Below are 17,639 nucleotides of genomic sequence, written 5' to 3' on the forward strand. Positions count from 1 at the left end.
GTACATTTGGAGAGGCTCGCCCCATTTGGTTCAAGAGGATTTGTGCCTAATCGGGACGATTAGGCTTTAGTGGAGGGCAGTGTTACAAAAGTAGTATTAAGTTGTATTTGTATTACTATATGCATCCCTGATTATGAACAATAGCTGTAGGTATATGGAATAACATTTGTCTTGTTGTAGACATCTGGCGCCACGGCTCTCTGCTTGTCGAAACAATAGACATCTGGCGCCGCACTGTCTGCTTGTCTAGTTAAACAATTGCTGAGTCTGGCGCCGCGACTGTCTGCTTGCGTCTGGCGCCGTATAGCCGTATGTTCTGGTAATTCCCAGACGCGATATTCTAGAAGGACACGTCGGCATCAGCGAGAAGTGCGTGGCTATATAAGCCGTGGCAGCGCCAACGTAATCAACCAGTGCTAAGAGTAAACTGCTATAGTGTAGACGAGTTGTGAAATAAAGAGTTGTTGAATTAAATTAAACAGTGTTGATTTTATTTGTCAATCCAGATATACGAACCTAACAAAGTAAACTAGCAAGAGTAAATTCGTAACAGTATGTACATTAAATTCTGTTTAAGTACATTTTTTCCATCTTAATATATAAAAATCACGTGTCACGTTGTTTGTTTGCGATGGACTTCTAAACTACTGAACCGATTTTAATGAAATTTTTAACACTGTGTGCATTTTTGTCCAACTTGATAGATAGGATAGTTTATAACTCTCCTTATAGTCTAATTATTTATTTATTGCAAATTATATGTTTTTTATTAGAAAAGTGCTATCCGCCAGTTGGTGGTGCTATCAGCGGTATTGAGTAAGTGTGGTATGTTACAGTAGATGGCGCTACAAACATTAAAAACATTAAATGAAAATGCGTTGTTTGAAGTTTATATTATTTGTGGTAAAGTTATACGAGTCTATGACTTTCAAAAAAAAAAAAAATAAAAATTGGGCGGGGCGAAGTTCGCCGGATCAGCTAGTTAATGTATAAAATAAAATGCCTCTTTGTAAAAAATTCACAAAAAACGCGTTTTTTCTGCCTCACAAGTGGATATAACCCCTTAAAAGCTTCAAAAAATTATCTAAGGGGCCATCCATAAATTACGTCACACGAATTTAAGGACTTTTTAACCCCTCCCCCCGTCCTTGTCACAAGTTGTCACATTTTGAACTAGCATTCATTAAACAGAGAATCTCTCGGGCACGTCTAGCCGCAATTCTTTGAGGACGAGTTTTCGCGATAGGTATCAGCTCTTGTTTTTTATGTGATTGTTTGTGTTGATTGGTGGTGATCTTTTAAATACATAAGTATGACTCGACACTAGGGCAATAGCTATCATATGGAACTTGTTTCAGATGGGATGATGCTTGGAGATTTAATAATATCTGCGGTAATAATGGAGCAAACTTAGCGTCATTGTCATCACTCCCTGTGACTCCATAACCTTCTGATGTCTGTTTAATTAACAGAGGTGGTGGTAAAAATTCTTCTTTTAATAATTTCCAAAGACTAGAACGTCTTTCACCGCAACATGCAAATCTTTGGCAATAAATTATCCTCTATTTAAACTAAAAGAACTAAGAAAAGTTAAGCTTGAACATACATATGTTAAAGTAAAATTTTTTTAGTCAAAAACCACTTTTTTTTCAAATATTAAAATTTTCCCTTTTTTTAGTTTTATTAGTTTAACTTGAACATAAGTTATTAAAAACTATGAAACTCTTTGAATTTTTTGTTTCCGATAGAAATCGCGACCTGCATCTTGCTCGGCATATGCACAGACGAAAAGCATCTGGCAATTGTTTCCCAAAGGTAAAATGTAAAAGATTTCGTATAAAAAAATTGCGGATGATGTTTAAATATATAACTATAAACCCTAGAAACTTCGCTTTAATCAATTATTTCTTTCCCTCCCAAAAAAACTGAAAAAAATCAATATTTTTGTAAGCCTCTAAAGGAGGCTCCCCTCTTAAATATCCGCATTTTTTCCAAAACTCAATAATTAAAACATTTTGTGTTTTATTTTTATGTTTTCTACTATAGAAATAAAGATAAATTAATTCGTAACAATAAAATAACTTGATTTCTTAACTTACATTTCGAATGTGTGCTATCTTCTTGATTTGTTTCTGAGAGCAAAACCGATAAAATTGGTTTCCGTGACACCCAAAACCGATACAAATTCTGTTTCGAATATCAAACCAATAATATCTGAATTCATGACACCTACTGCTTTGTTTGATCGGTTTCAATTTTGATTCCGACAACTATCAGATTCCACAACATCCCTGACTATCTTCTATAAGAGTGTACAACTGCTGGAGTACGCCGATAACATCGATATCACTGGCCAGAACTTTCTGCTTTCTCCATAATGCATAAGGAAGCGAAAACGTTTTCGCCTTATTCGTAAATAAAACTTTCACTGTATTGAAAAGTTTATTATATGACAGCAACACGAGGCCCGATCCACTAGTATGATATATAATTCAATAAAAAATTAGGTTTATTTTGAATTTTTCATTCTGGATGTTACAAATTTCATGGAAAACTTAATCTACCCGGTTCAGGGTATAATAATAATATTTTAAATCAGAAATCAATGTAAAATACTTCCGCCTAACTGATTGACCTACCTGTGTGGAAAATAATATAACGTCTTATTATTAAAATTATATGTTTGTTTTGCGAAATTCACCTGAGTTCCTGATCTGTAGAGAAAAACTATAATTTAGGACGTATAGATTTCATTTTTTTATTTAAACGAACAAATATATTGAAATATTGCAAACAGTAGCCTCTACCATATGTATATACCACAATGAAATAAACTAAAGATGAATCAAGCCTTAGCGAATAATTAAAAAAACTGACAGTTCAAAAAGGCAAATGTAGCAATGAACAAAGCAAATATACACATGTACATACATATGACAATATGTAGAATATCTATCTTATCTTTATGTTTGATCCAAAGAAAATACGTTCTCTTCTCGAAGCATTTTGTTAAACTCTATAAAGAAGTAGAAAAATTAAGTATTTAAAGAACTTTTATGCTAATACATATATGTACGTATGACAAGAATTTAAGAAAAATTCTATTTTTTACTAGAGGAAATTATCACAAAATGTTTTATTTTATTTTTGTTACAAAACCACAGAATAAGGAATATTTCTGGCACAGAATTATATGTCGTTTTGTCGGTTACGTAGAACAAATATAAAAATTTTAAGTATGAAACACAATTTGAATACGCCTTTTTCACATGATAATTCAGTACAATTAATTTTTATACATGTTAGTTTACCCAAAAGGAAAACATCCTGTATCTTCAAACTGCAAAATACAATCTTTCTACTAAACATGGTTAACCTCTATTTTATTTCATCATAGGTATATATATACTTACATACATTGATAAATTTACAATGTAAATATAAAAAGCTTACGAATATAAAAATACATACAAGGATAGCCCAACAGAATTAGCTCTACAAAAATTGTAATGACTACTTCGAAAGTCTGATTTTTAAATATCAGTTTCTGTGGTCTCTCTGGATTCCGGAAACTGAACAAATTTTTGAAGAGTTACGCCATCTTTACTTCTCGATCTATTTTTAGTATGGACCGCTACTATTTCATCAGAATATGATCCTAATCTTTCGGCATAGTTGCTCTTTGAATTTGGTTTTCTAGGCTTGTTTTCATATAGGAATGATTGCTTTTGATTTGTATTAAATGCACTTTGCTGTAAGTCGGGTTCGATATCAACTGCTTGAGTGGAATGTCTGTGTACTTTTTCCGCTGAACCATTTTCTATGCTATCGAAGTTTCTCCGAAAATTGTAATTACCTGTCGTTAATACGCAACTTAAATGAAATTCCATGATCAAAAATTATATAGTTACCTGTAGGTCCAAATGCACTTTTAATAGCATTTCGGCTTTTTGTGTTCTTCCTTCGTAGACTATTTCGAAGTAATGGTGGGCGTAGCTTCTTACTATTACCTCCAAAACGTTTTGTATTTTTGACTTCTTTAAAATTGCCATAATGAACAGACAATATTGGCGAACGATTACTGTCATCCGAACTTCTATTATCTACAATTAAATTTTCTTGCATCGTTTCAGATTCATTCATATCAACAGAATTCATATTTCCTATATTGCTTTCCGTATCAGAAAAATCAAATTTGTCTCCTAAGTGGTCAGAATCGAATTGTTCATCTTGGTCAATGATTTCAATCTAAAAATAAAAATTGGTTTCTAATTTAGTCTTTTTATTTTTTGAATTTTACAAACCTCTTCTGTAACCGCTCCTCGAAGCATTATTTCTGGCCCTCCTCCATAAATACCATAAAAGAAACGCCACAGAAGAGCATTCACCTGGGCATAGTCCGAGCCCGGTCGCACTTGTCGAATTGATAACGTGTGAGCAGCATCTGTTAGGGCAATATTAGCATTAGAAATGGGTCCCGGTTCCTTATGAGTAATCCCGCGAGCAAATTGTTGCCATTTTCGCAGCCAAGGCATTGATATGGCATATATGGCGCCAAAATCATGTTCGGTATCCATACCAGTGAATTTCGTGAACACACATAATTCATAAAGTTGGCGTCGTTTCAGAGATTCAGCTGCTCTTTTGCAAATTTCGCATTCAAACAACATGTTTATAGCAGGGCCGCCACCAAATGTACAATATAGAAAATCCCACAATGGTTGAGATATAGGTACTGCAATCTGATCTAACAAAGCCATTTTAGACTGTAGAAGGCCACCGTGTAAACACAGTATTGTCCAATTATTGATTGGTCCAGGTTCCGCAAATGTACTAAATCTTGAGAGCCATTCACGTGCAACATAAAATCGAATTTCTGCCGTGTGGACTGGATTCAACGCAGAAATTTCACTTGCCTTTGCTCTAACTAGATCCATTTGAGGATTATGCTTTCGATAAAATAGAACATATGCTTGACAGTTCTGAACAGTGCTAGCTTGTACTTCTGTGACGTGTTGATCATCATATTGGTACCAACGATCTGTAACAGGATTACGGGCAAAACATGTATAGTGACCACCGCCTACGGTACCATGATGACAAATTACAGAAACCAAATTGTACACTGTTACCACTGATTTACAATCTTTATGTAAATATGGTTTCATATCGAAACCTTCAAGAGGAAAATGAACAGGTGACGATATTTTCGAACTATAGGACAAATCATGACGGAATCGCTTCAAGTGAATGCACAGTACCTCCGGTAGTTCCAAAATTTGTGAATATTTAATTCCTGTTCTTAATTTATTGCACTTTTCACAACTGTGTAATAATAATTTTTGTCGATAAAAATATTATAATTAAATATTATCGAAAATAAATACCTATACATATTGTCTCCTTTGAGTTCGTCTGCACTAAAAAAACTTGACATACAGTCATATAACGTTACAGAAGGGCCCCACAGCCATGATCGAAAAACTTTCCAGAACCAGGTGAACCATCCGTCTGTGTTATTAGGTGCCAAAGTGTCAATTGAATTAAGACTTTGAGCGCTTAAGCTATGGTTTTGATGGAGCATGTTCAAATAGTCTCGATTCGGAATGGGTAACGAAAGATCTTGAAACGTTTCTTCGCGTGTGGAAACGCGATCACAAGTGAGGCATTGTACAGATGAGAGTAATTTTCCATCAAATACATCACTTATAATTGAATGAACTTCTGCTTGAGGCTGCGATGAACTGTTGTGTGCTTTACGCGTTCTTCGATTACGATCTGCGCTACTTGTATTTAACTGTCCTTTAACTTGATTAGAATGCTGGGAAAGGCTGCTATCACACGTTTCATACTCAGAATCGGACAAGGAGCTTGACTGAGACACAGAGTCTGAATCTACTGGTTCTTCTGAGGTGTTCATCTCTATCATTGGAGTTTTGGTAGACGATATTATTGGCAATACATGGCTATTTTCTTTTAATTCTTCATGTAATTGGTCCATAAAACAACGCAAAAACTCTTGGGTATCATGCTGCTGAAAGCCACGAAACATTGGATGAACACTTCGAATTCCATATAATATTCCACGAGGTGCAATGTAATCTACATTTTAATAATATTGCATAAATAAACATATTCCAATTATTTTGTATATTCACCTTTTCCAATACCCTTTCTGCACCATATGTCATGAATTAACCGCTGATAACTTTTAGCAAGTCCAACTTTATTCCGATTTGAACTTTGCTCAACAATGTGTTCAACCAGATCACTGCAGTTAAGGAAGTAATGTGTCATGGGTTGTACGTTACTGAGAGCTTGTAGCGCTGAGTTCATGTAACAGGTATTAGCGATGTTTTGAAGTCCGATTAATCCATTTGATGATGACGATATTTCCTCGGTGTTTTCATCACTTTCATTTCCATCACTGCTATCTTTTTCATATTTTGGCGAAGCGACCGTTGACCTCATTGCTGTTATAAACGGATCCTCTATCAATGTTGGCTTCACGTCAATAAACACCTCTCGTTCACATAAATAGCACCACAAACGTTGTGATGACATATTCATGTGTAGACAATGGCAGTTATCCAGCTGAAAATGTTCAGTACTGTGATCATTGGCTTGTTCAGAGCATCCCACACGTAAGCAATTTCTCTGAAGACAGATCCATAGATTCGGTCCGGAATATTCACACTCTGCACATGACTTTACCTACTCCAAAAAACAAATATTTTGGTCCGTTAGTAGATAAAATGACATTACGAAAAGCACCTAATACTTGTATACCTTTTCAAGCTTTTTAATCTCCAGCACATGCTCATTGCCAATATGTGGACACATCTTACTCCTTTTCTGTGCCATTGCAAAAATTAGTTGCCAATTCCCGCACAAAACATGAAATTAAAGCAAAATTCCTGCTTAATTTTGCAAATCTTCCTGCAATCAAGTGATAGTCTAAACACAAAGTTACCACATTTAAAAATTTTGTTATTATTACTTGATCATGAAAAAATAATATGGTGGTTACATGTTCCAATGTTATTTAGCGAATACTTTTATTTTATAAGTGTCCTCCGCGTACGCATATTACAAAGTTTAATCAGTTAATATAAAATTTCTGGTGGTTTTAATTATATTATATATATGTTTTTATGTAATATGAGTTATATATGGTGTTGAGCGGTATACAAGATTTACGGTAAGTAGGGAATTTTTACGGAAATGTTTTTCATGTAATAAATAAAAATGAAAACGAGTTATTGAGTTCCGCCAGTAAAATTTTGTTTTTGAAGAAATAAGGAAATATCTACACTGTGGAGACTTTACATAATAATTCTGATGGTGTGGCAGCATTTAAAAAAATGCATTTGCTACAGCCAGAGCCCGTCGCATACAGATATTGGATCAAAAAAAGAATTGAAGAATTATTTCTATAAGTGATTTAATAAATTGACTTCACAGAAGTGTGCATGGAGATTCGGAGTTTTGCTATTAAAAGGACGTAGAGAATTTAATTTCATTAAAATGTGTTTAATTTGATCGGAACCAAAGAAGAATATAGAGGTTTCCACTTCTCTAAAACAGAATGAGGCAGATTCTCTCTGGACAGTATCTCCAAAGAAATATTTCGCTTGATTAGAGCAAACGTCAAATTATTAAGGAAAACTTTTTAGTTATGACTAAAAGTTCTATATAATCGAGACGAAAATACATTTTTAATCGGAGTAAAGTTTATTAGAGTTAACTGCCTATTCAATATAATAACCATATCACCAAAGTATATTCGTGAATTCGGGCATGCACTCTGATGAGAATATGGCTTTCGGTGCATCGGCAACACAAATACAGTCTATATCCGGTTGTAGCGGTGGATCTTACGATGGAAAAATAGCTGGATTATATGATTTAGAAGAAACTCTGGGATCCGGACATTTTGCTGTAGTGAAATTGGCCCGACATGTATTTACTGGTGCTAAGGTAGCAGTGAAAGTAGTAGATAAGACTAAATTAGATGAAATATCCAAAGCCCATTTATTTCAAGAAGTAAGGTAAGATATACGAAAAACAAAAGAAAATAACCTATAGTAAGGGCCATTAATAAAATGTTCATTTTGTTTAGATGTATGAAGTTGGTACAACATCCGAATGTGGTGCGTCTCTACGAGGTTATTGACACGCCAACTAAACTGTATTTAGTTTTGGAGTTGGGTGATGGTGGCGATCTTTATGATTATATAATGAAACATGAGGGGGGTCTTAGCGAAGAATTCGCCAGAAAATATTTTAAACAAATTTTACGAGCTATCACTTATTGTCATCAGCTGCATGTTGTTCACAGGTGAGTAAAGGATTTTGTATTTAATATGATGGATTTTTCAAAGCGCAACTTCTTTACGTAAGTTGCATATGCGCAATACATAATTAACATAAAAGTTTAAAATTATTTGCGAATAATAAACTATTCTGTGCATAGATAAAAGCTATGTGTAGTGAATAAGATAGAGTAAATTTCTTATACAATTTTTTTTTTTTTGATATTTTAAATTTCAGAGACCTGAAACCAGAAAATGTTGTTTTTTTTGAAAAAATTGGTGTCGTTAAATTAACAGACTTTGGGTTTAGCAACAAATTTTCTCCTGGTCAAAAGTTGGAAACATTTTGCGGCAGTTTGGCGTATTCTGCTCCGGAAATTCTTTTAGGAGACTCTTATGATGCGCCAGCTGTTGGTGAGCATTAAAATATTGTAATATAAAATTCGTAAATTAACAAATCTGAAATTTCTTACAGATATATGGTCACTTGGAGTAATACTTTATATGCTTGTTTGTGGTCAGCCACCTTTTGAAAAAGCGAATGATTCAGAAACTTTGACCATGATTATGGACTGTAAATATACGGTCCCACCACAGGTGTCTCAACATTGTAAACAGTTAATTAGTTCAATGTTGGTTCGTGACCCAAAAAAACGTGCTACCCTTGAACAGATTGCAGCACATCCTTGGTTAAGTGAAATACCCGATTTTGATGCGACCGATAGTTTGCCATTGATAAGCAGGCAAGAACTTAGTGATGAAGACCACGCTTTCATAATACAAAAAATGATTAACGGAAACATAGCTCCTAAAGAGGAAATTTTGCAGTGAGTATTAATAATCGTCTTACATGCTATTGTACTTAAATAATGGAAAAAATGTATAGGGCGCTGGACAAAAATCAATATAATCACATCACAGCAACATATTTCCTTTTGGCAGAACTGAGGCTACGTAAACGTCGCGAAGAGCAATTACCGAAAAAGCATACATCTCTCTTTTTACCAGAAGTTGTTACGAAGTACGTCAAATAAATTTATAATTATGTCGACGTAGGTACTCATTTAAAAATTTTTAGGGCTAACGTTACAGATTCAAAGCGTGAAAAACAACCAGACATAAAAATAAATTCTTTGGACTCAAATAAAATAGTAATGCCGATAAATATGGTGGCGCGACCTGCAGCGGAAACTAAAACCGTTAGTTTACTAAATACGCTTTTGTAAACTGAAATCTTATAAAAGTTACATGTTTTTTTCTATTAATTCAGGATAAAAGAAGTAGAAAGTGTAGCATTGTCCGAGAAGAGGACGAAGACGAGTCTGGCTACGAAAATACGAATGATGGTAATGAATTACGTGTGGCAATTACACGACGAGAATCAATATCTGATGGTCGTTTGAATTGTGTGGCTCAAGAACGGACGAAATCCAATTCTATGATGCAAGTTGATGATCGCCCAAAAATGACTGCATCAGTAGACGCTACTTTAGTACATAAGCTTAACCAAATAGAAAATCACGTCGCATGTGATACAGGTGTGAAGAAGGACGCTTCAAATTTTAGAACAGCTAAACCACCCGTAATGGAAGATGCTTTAAGAGGAATGAAAGACCTTGAAATAGGCAAATTAAATTCCTTATCTATGAGTAACAAAAACCCAGTACTAACACATCGTCGTAGCAAACTAAGCAAAATTCGAACACCCTCATGTAGTAGCTCGGAAGCATCGGATGATGATACTAAAGCACGTAGCAAGAAAAAGATGAACAAATTCGTTGGAGACACTCCAACGAGATTTCGCATGCACCGACGTGATTCCCACGATGATTCAAGTGATTCACAAGATCAATCGTGCCCTCCCTCTGGATCCCAAATACCATCGACACAAATGGGTACCGGCAGTAATACAAACGTAAGCGGAAAAAAGGATAATCAAAAACCTAGCAAAGAGGTAAGAAAAAGATGTTTATGATAAACGAACTATATATGTATGTATACATTGTTGGTCCTTATATTTCGTTAACTAATAATATAATATTAATTATAATGTTTTAAATTTAGCACAATAAAACAGATGAGAAGCGAAAGGACAGTAACTCGCACACAGAACGACAAAAGAAAACTCCGAAAGACGAGAAAAATAAACATAACTGTTCCCTTGACTCAAAATCAGAATTGTTTATGATCGGAACAGGTCGGCGTCGTGTTCGAGAGAGCCAATCATTGGATCGTATAACCGAGGCACAGGAATACGAATTTCGTCAAAAATGTCTCACATCTGACATTCAAACCGATATTAGGAATTCTCTTTTTAATGTTAACTCATACACTGTTGCAGAAACTAAGGAAGAGTATGAAGATGATATAATTTCCATTGATTCACAAAAACTTAAGAGCAGTTCCATTTTCCTCGAAAAAAATTCAATGCACATACGTGAAAGCATATGTAAATTGAACTCAATAGAAGATATTATTCTCGAAGATAGTAAGATATCAAAAGCAATTCAACTTACTGGCTCAAAATGTTTTGTTACTATGAAAAAAATTCGTAAGCTAGGTAAATATTTTCCGGTAGTAAATTTTTCTTAATACGGCAGGAGTCAAATCATACAACCATTCATAAGAGGCAGAATGAATGAAAAATATAACTAGATATTTTAATTAAATTAATTTAAACTTAAAAGTATAATCTAATATTCAATGCAATATTCTATTATTAGTAATTATAAATAAATCGCAACAAAGTCACATGCATTACGCACGTTCTGAACGTAATAAATATTTTTAATATGCGTGTTTTTAGAATTGAGCGAAAAAATGTGTAGGGTACCAACCATAGCAAAAATCATTTATATATGTATATACACAACTGTATTCGATGTAATAGCAGTGGTTTGTGAATAATATGTAGCAGTGGCTTGAAGAGCACCTGCATTGGTCAGTCGAAAAATGGCCCAACATATTGTGGTCCGATGAAACAAAAATTGTTTTATTAGATTCCCGAGGACACCGACAGTATATATGAAGGCCAATAAACGCTTTATTTGATCCTAAATATGTTTCACGGAGGGTAAAAAATGGAGGCGCCAAAATGTAATAGGGTGCTTCTCTTACTATGGTATAGGTCCAATATTTTGGATTAAAGAAAACATGGATGCCAAATTGTACGTTAAAATAATGAAGTCGACTATGCTACCATAGCGACACCAAACATACTAGCAGGTTGGCAAAAAATTGGTTTTCTCTAAATGGAGTTGAGGTTATGGGTTGGCCGGCTCAGGCACTGGACCTTAATCCAATTGAGAATCTTTGGGCAGAGTCAAAGAAACTATAGGCAAAGAGAATCCGTCAATTATGGAGTGCTGTGGAGAAGGCGTGGAAGGCCATTCCTCTCGAGAAATGCAACCGTTTGGCGGACTTCATGCCTAGGAGATGAGCAGCTGTGTTATCCAACAATGATCATTCGACGAAATACTACTTGTTTTAACTTTATTTTATATTGTTATAATGAATTATTTGATTTTTGATGTAAAATCCTCTATACTGCTATTATTAATCACAGCTGAAATTTTCATTTACAAACTTTTTTATTTATTTAAAGAAGAACTTTATCTTATTCTTTAACCCCTTGACGTATCAATTAGAGCAACGAAATTCGCTTCCAACTGTTCGCACGCAACTTGCATTAAACAAACCAGTTCTGATGCTTACGAACTGTCGCACACTTGTTTTACAAATTTACATAGAATAAAATACTACGATTTAATATGATCATTATAAAACTGATCTGCAGTAGATAATGGCACTCAACTGAAGCAATGTTTTTTGTTTACATTATTTGCCGAAAATAACGGGAAAATTTTAAATGTACATTTCTACACACCACGAGCCAGGCTCGTGATAATCACGTTAGGCACAGAAATTGTACCACGAGCCAGGCTCGTGGAAATACGTCAAGGGGTTAAAGAAATCATATTTATTTTAAGCTTGAATATGAGCGAATTAAATACATTAATAATAACTCATAAAAAAATCAATTACACGATTTTTGTGCTTCATTTGAATTCTGGGCTATGCCACTGCTATTATTTCGACCACAGTTGCATATATGTATGTATATATACATATATATATTATATTTATTTAACGGTAAAAGAATAAAATGAAATATTGGACTCAATTGAGTTGATTACTTCTGAAAATATTTTAAAATGAATATTGTCAAATATGCAAAAACAAAAAAATGGCAGCCAAAATAAAATTAGCAGCGCAAATTGCGCCAATATTTTCTGCCACACTTCACCTTTGGCTGATTAACATAAAACTTTTGCTTCGCTTTGCTTTGACAGCTAAGTTCGATATATGCTGTATGAATTCGTTCACATCTTTTTACACCTGAGACGGTGGTCAGACGGAGATTCTTTGTCGCTCAGTATCGGCAATTCTCTGCTGGTGTCGCTTGTAGCGTTCACAGAAATAACAATCCCGACGGCTTCAGTCGAAATATTTTCTCTATTATCACATTCTCATAAATACAACATTCATAATCACAATCTCGTTTAACCATTCACTAAAGTCGGAAAATTATTATTCATGTCATTATAAACCAATAAATTAGTCTATTTCAAGAAATAACAAAAGCGTTTACGTTTATTAAATGCATTTTTAGTATATCACAATTACTTAAATCTTCCATTAATTAAACGTTCAAAATATAATAATTTTTAATCTGCATAATGAAAAAGGGGAAAACTTTATTATACCATCCCTCGATTTCAGGGTTAAAAGTGATATGGTTGAATAGGGCTGATGCTCCAGATTAAGAAAATATATATATCTGTTGCCGCCGCAAACTTATAGTTTTCGAGATATTTGCATTTAAAGTTGAAAATTTTGCAAATTTTATCTTGCAATTTCTCGATTTCTAGTAATTATTTATTTCATATTATGCGGTTTTTATGCACTTATACTTCATGACATTGTTTCTACATATATATTTTTTTAGTAATTATTTAGTTATTTGTTTAAAATAAGCATTTTATATTTTACACAAATTTCATTCCATGCACAATAACAAAAGTATTCCGTGTTGACAGATAATAAGTGCTGCCATAAATACACATTTATCAAACGAATAAGAATGGATATAAAAACTCAAACGCAGAAAACAAATACGATCTGGCAACAATTATATATTTTCTTAATCTGGAGCAGCAGCTCTATCCAACCATACCACTTTTAACCCTGAAATCGTGGGATGGTATACTAAAGCCGACCCTGAAAAAGCGCTATCCGGGATTTATTCCTGGCGCTATTGCCGAGTCGCACAGGAATAAGTTGCGCATTCTTTTATCTCAGGTATGATGTGCTGAACACAATGAGCGCGACAGACTGCAAACGACATCTGTAAAATATTAAAGCACACACGTTCTCATGGACACAGTTATTTTGACAGCTGCACGACTATACGACTGCAGGCCGACAGTTGTCGCTCTCGCTAACTTCAATTTATTTTTATATTTGCCAATGACAGTAGAGAGATGAGCTAAAGTGGTGATGCCATTAATATGTAAAATGTAAAATTATTCAAAGCTCTAACAAAGCTGACGTTACTTTACAAATAAATATAAAATAGGTGTATTATATCATTTGTAATAACAATTGGAGGATGGAGTCATGTGTAGAAGTTCACGCAAGTGAGGAAAGTTCTCTGATCGCCATTCACTTGGGAGTGGCCAGAAACGATTCTTTTACATATGACTCAAGCAGCTCACGACTTCCGGTCTTTGACCAAGTATCCTCTGGGTAGCCTAAGAACATCCGTTTGAAGGCGAGCTAAAGTGAGAAGGCGAAATATCACCCACTTAGGGTTGTGCGCTGGGTTTGGGACCCGCCACGTAAAAAAAACACCCCCAATGAAAAAGCAAACACAGCCTCGGATGAGAGACCCCCCTTTTGATGACGACCATGGCAAACGAAATAAGGACTATGATTTGAGGGCATGCACCTGGAATGTCCGGTCCCTTAATTGGGAAGGTGCCGCTGCCCAGCTGGTAGATGTCCTCGTAAAGATAAAGGCTGACATCACCGCCGTCCAAGAAATGCGATGGACGGGACAAGGACAGAGACGAGTAGGTCCTTGTGACATTTACTACAGTGGCCATATAAAGGAGCGCAAGTTTGGTGTTGGATTCGTTGTGGGAGAGAGACTCCGTCGCCGAGTACTATCATTCACTCCGGAGAATGAACGTCTAGCCACAATCCGCATCAAAGCGAGGTTCTTCAACATATCGCTGATTTGCGCCCACGCCCCGACGGAAGAGAAGGACGATGTGACCAAAGATGCTTTTTATGAGTGCTTGGAGCGCACTTATGAGAGATGCCCCCGCCACGATGTCAAAATCGTGCTTGGCGACTTCAACGCCAGGGTGGGCAAAGAAGGTATCTTTGGCACTACGGTCGGTAAATTCAGCCTCCACGAGGAAACATCCCCAAATGGGTTGAGGCTGATCGACTTCGCCGGGGCCCGAAATATGGTTATCTGTAGTACTAGATTCCAGCATAAGAAGATACATCAAGCTACCTGGATGTCTCCGGATCGAAAAAACACCAACCAGATCGATCATGTTGTGATAGACGGAAAACACGTCTCCAGTGTTTTAGATGTGCGTGCGCTCCGAGGTCCTAACATCGACTCGGACCACTATCTTGTTGCAGCCAAGATTCGCACCCGCCTCTGTGCAGCAAAAAACGCACGAAAACAAACACAAGGAAGGTTCGACGACGAAAAGCTGCAATCACAACAGACAGCCGAACGATTTTCTACTCGGCTTGCACTCCTGCTCTCTGAGAGCACTCGTCAACAACTCGGTATAAGGGAACTGTGGGACGGCATTTCAAACTCCTTACGTACAGCTGCAACCGAAACCATTGGTTTTCGGAAAGTGCAAAAGAACAGCTGGTACGACGAGGAGTGCCGTGTCGCAGCGGAGAGAAAACAGGCTGCCTACCTCGCAACGTTACGATCGACCACAACACGTGCGGGATGGGATAGATACCGAGAGTTGAAGAGGGAAGCGAGACGCATTTGCAGACAGAAGAAGAAAGAGGCCGAAATGCGTGAGTACGAACAGCTTGATAAGCTGGCCGACAGGGGTAATGCTCGAAAATTCTACGAAAAAATGCGGCGACTTACAGAAGGTTTCGGAGCATACTCCTGTAGAACCCCCAAAGGTGATCTAGCCACCGATGCCCAGAGCATACTTAGATTATGGAGGGAACACTTCTCCAGCCTGCTGAATGGCAGTGAACACATAGCACCAGGAGAAGGCGAACCCGATTCCCCAATCGATGACGATGGAGCAGACGTTCCATTGCCCGGCCATGACGAAGTTCGAATAGCAGTTGCCCGCCTGAAGAACAACAAAGCGGCAGGGGCCGACGGATTGCCGGCCGAGCTATTCAAACACGGCGGCGAAGAACTGATAAGGAGCATTCATCAGCTTCTTTGCAAAATATGGTCGGATGAGAGCATGCCCAACGATTGGAATTTAAGTGTGCTATGCCCAATCCATAAAAAAGGAGACCCCACAATCTGCGCCAACTACCGTGGGATTAGCCTCCTCAACATCGCGTACAAGGTTCTATCGAGCGTATTGTGTGAAAGATTAAAGCCCACCGTCAACAAACTGATTGGACCTTATCAGTGTGGCTTCAGACCTGGTAAATCAACAACCGACCAGATATTCACCATGCGCCAAATCTTGGAAAAGACCCGTGAAAGGAGAATCGACACTCACCACCTATTCGTCGATTTCAAAGCTGCTTTCGACAGCACGAAAAGGAGCTGCCTTTATGCCGCGATGTCTGAATTTGGTATCCCCGCAAAACTAATACGGCTGTGTAAACTGACGTTGAGCAACACGAAAAGCTCCGTCAGGATCGGGAAGGACCTCTCCGAGCCGTTCGATACCAAACGAGGTTTCAGACAAGGCGACTCCCTATCGTGCGACTTTTTCAATCTGCTGCTGGAGAAAATTATTAGAGCTGCAGAACTGAATCGAGCAGGTACAATCTTTTATAAGAGTGTACAGCTGCTGGCGTATGCCGATGATATTGATATCATCGGTCTCAACACCCGCGCCGTTAGTTCTGCTTTCTCCAGACTGAACAAGGAAGCAACGCAAATGGGTCTGGCAGTGAACGAGGGCAAGACGAAATATCTCCTGTCATCAAACAAACAGTCGTCGCACTCGCGACTTGGCACTCACGTCACTGTTGACAGTCATAACTTTGAAGTTGTAGATAATTTCGTCTATTTAGGAACCAGCATTAACACCACCAACAATGTCAGCCTAGAAATCCAACGCAGGATTACTCTTGCCAACAGGTGCTACTTCGGACTGAGTAGGCAATTGAAAAGTAAAGTCCTCTCTCGACGAGCAAAAACCAAACTCTATAAGTCGCTCATAATTCCCGTCCTGCTATATGGTGCAGAGGCTTGGACGATGACAACAACCGATGAGTCGACGTTGCGAGTTTTCGAGAGAAAAGTTCTGCGGAAGATTTATGGTCCTTTGCGCGTTGGCCACGGCGAATACCGCATCCGATGGAACGATGAGCTGTACGAGATATACGACGACATTGACATAGTTCAGCGAATTAAAAGACAGCGGCTACGCTGGCTAGGTCATGTTGTCCGGATGGATGAAAACACTCCAGCTCTGAAAGTATTCGACGCAGTACCCGCCGCGGGAAGCAGAGGAAGAGGAAGACCTCCACTCCGGTGGAAGGACCAAGTGGAGAAGGACCTGGCCTCGCTTGGAATATCCAATTGGCGCCACGTAGCGAAGAGAAGAAACGATTGGCGCGCTGTTGTTGACTCGGCTATAATCGCGTAAGCGGTGTCTACGCCAGTGAAGAAGAAGAAGAATAACAATTGAAATTTTAAAACAAATACATTTATGTTGCTGCCTTCTTACAAATGTTCATGTAGAAGGATTCACAACGCCATTTTCAGTTCACTGTCGTGATGCTGCAGCATGGATAATATGATACGAGACTCTCGCATTGGCTCTCATTTTTCTCTCAAACGCGTTCCCTGATTATTTGACCGCGAAGGAGATCAGGGAATTTCGATCAGCTGATTTCAGAAAGGGCGGGATGCCAGAAGTAAACCGCTATAATTACTTGAGGAATTTAGTGTGAAATGAAATTTCATTGAACTGTGCGAACATATTTTGGCAAAATAAGTGTTTATATAAATTAATTAATGATTTTGCATTTTAGCATTTACATATATATGTATGCATTTTCAAAGTA

General features: G+C 37.1%; 2 protein-coding genes across 2 annotated transcripts; one reads left to right on the top strand and one right to left on the bottom strand.

Moving 5' to 3' along the window:
• Positions 1-2,486: 2,486 nt before the first annotated feature.
• On the bottom strand, positions 2,487-7,315 carry LOC105225391 (ubiquitin carboxyl-terminal hydrolase 33). Its single transcript, XM_011203822.4, has 6 exons — positions 6,790-7,315; positions 6,159-6,714; positions 5,388-6,102; positions 4,305-5,325; positions 3,912-4,248; positions 2,487-3,856 (listed from the first exon to the last, which is right to left on the bottom strand). The coding sequence occupies exons 1-6, from the start codon at positions 6,862-6,864 to the stop codon at positions 3,534-3,536; spliced, it is 3,027 nt and encodes a 1,008-aa protein (XP_011202124.2). The 5' UTR covers positions 6,865-7,315; the 3' UTR covers positions 2,487-3,533.
• Positions 7,316-7,402: 87 nt separating this feature from the next.
• Positions 7,403-11,097, top strand: LOC105225392 (SNF-related serine/threonine-protein kinase). Its single transcript, XM_011203823.4, has 8 exons — positions 7,403-8,051; positions 8,123-8,341; positions 8,554-8,729; positions 8,791-9,142; positions 9,202-9,336; positions 9,394-9,514; positions 9,586-10,269; positions 10,380-11,097. The coding sequence occupies exons 1-8, from the start codon at positions 7,801-7,803 to the stop codon at positions 10,905-10,907; spliced, it is 2,466 nt and encodes an 821-aa protein (XP_011202125.2). The 5' UTR covers positions 7,403-7,800; the 3' UTR covers positions 10,908-11,097.
• Positions 11,098-17,639: the final 6,542 nt, after the last annotated feature.

Source organism: Bactrocera dorsalis, chromosome 3 (assembly GCF_023373825.1).
Source record: "Bactrocera dorsalis isolate Fly_Bdor chromosome 3, ASM2337382v1, whole genome shotgun sequence".
In the NCBI taxonomy this organism is placed as follows: domain Eukaryota; kingdom Metazoa; phylum Arthropoda; class Insecta; order Diptera; family Tephritidae; genus Bactrocera; species Bactrocera dorsalis.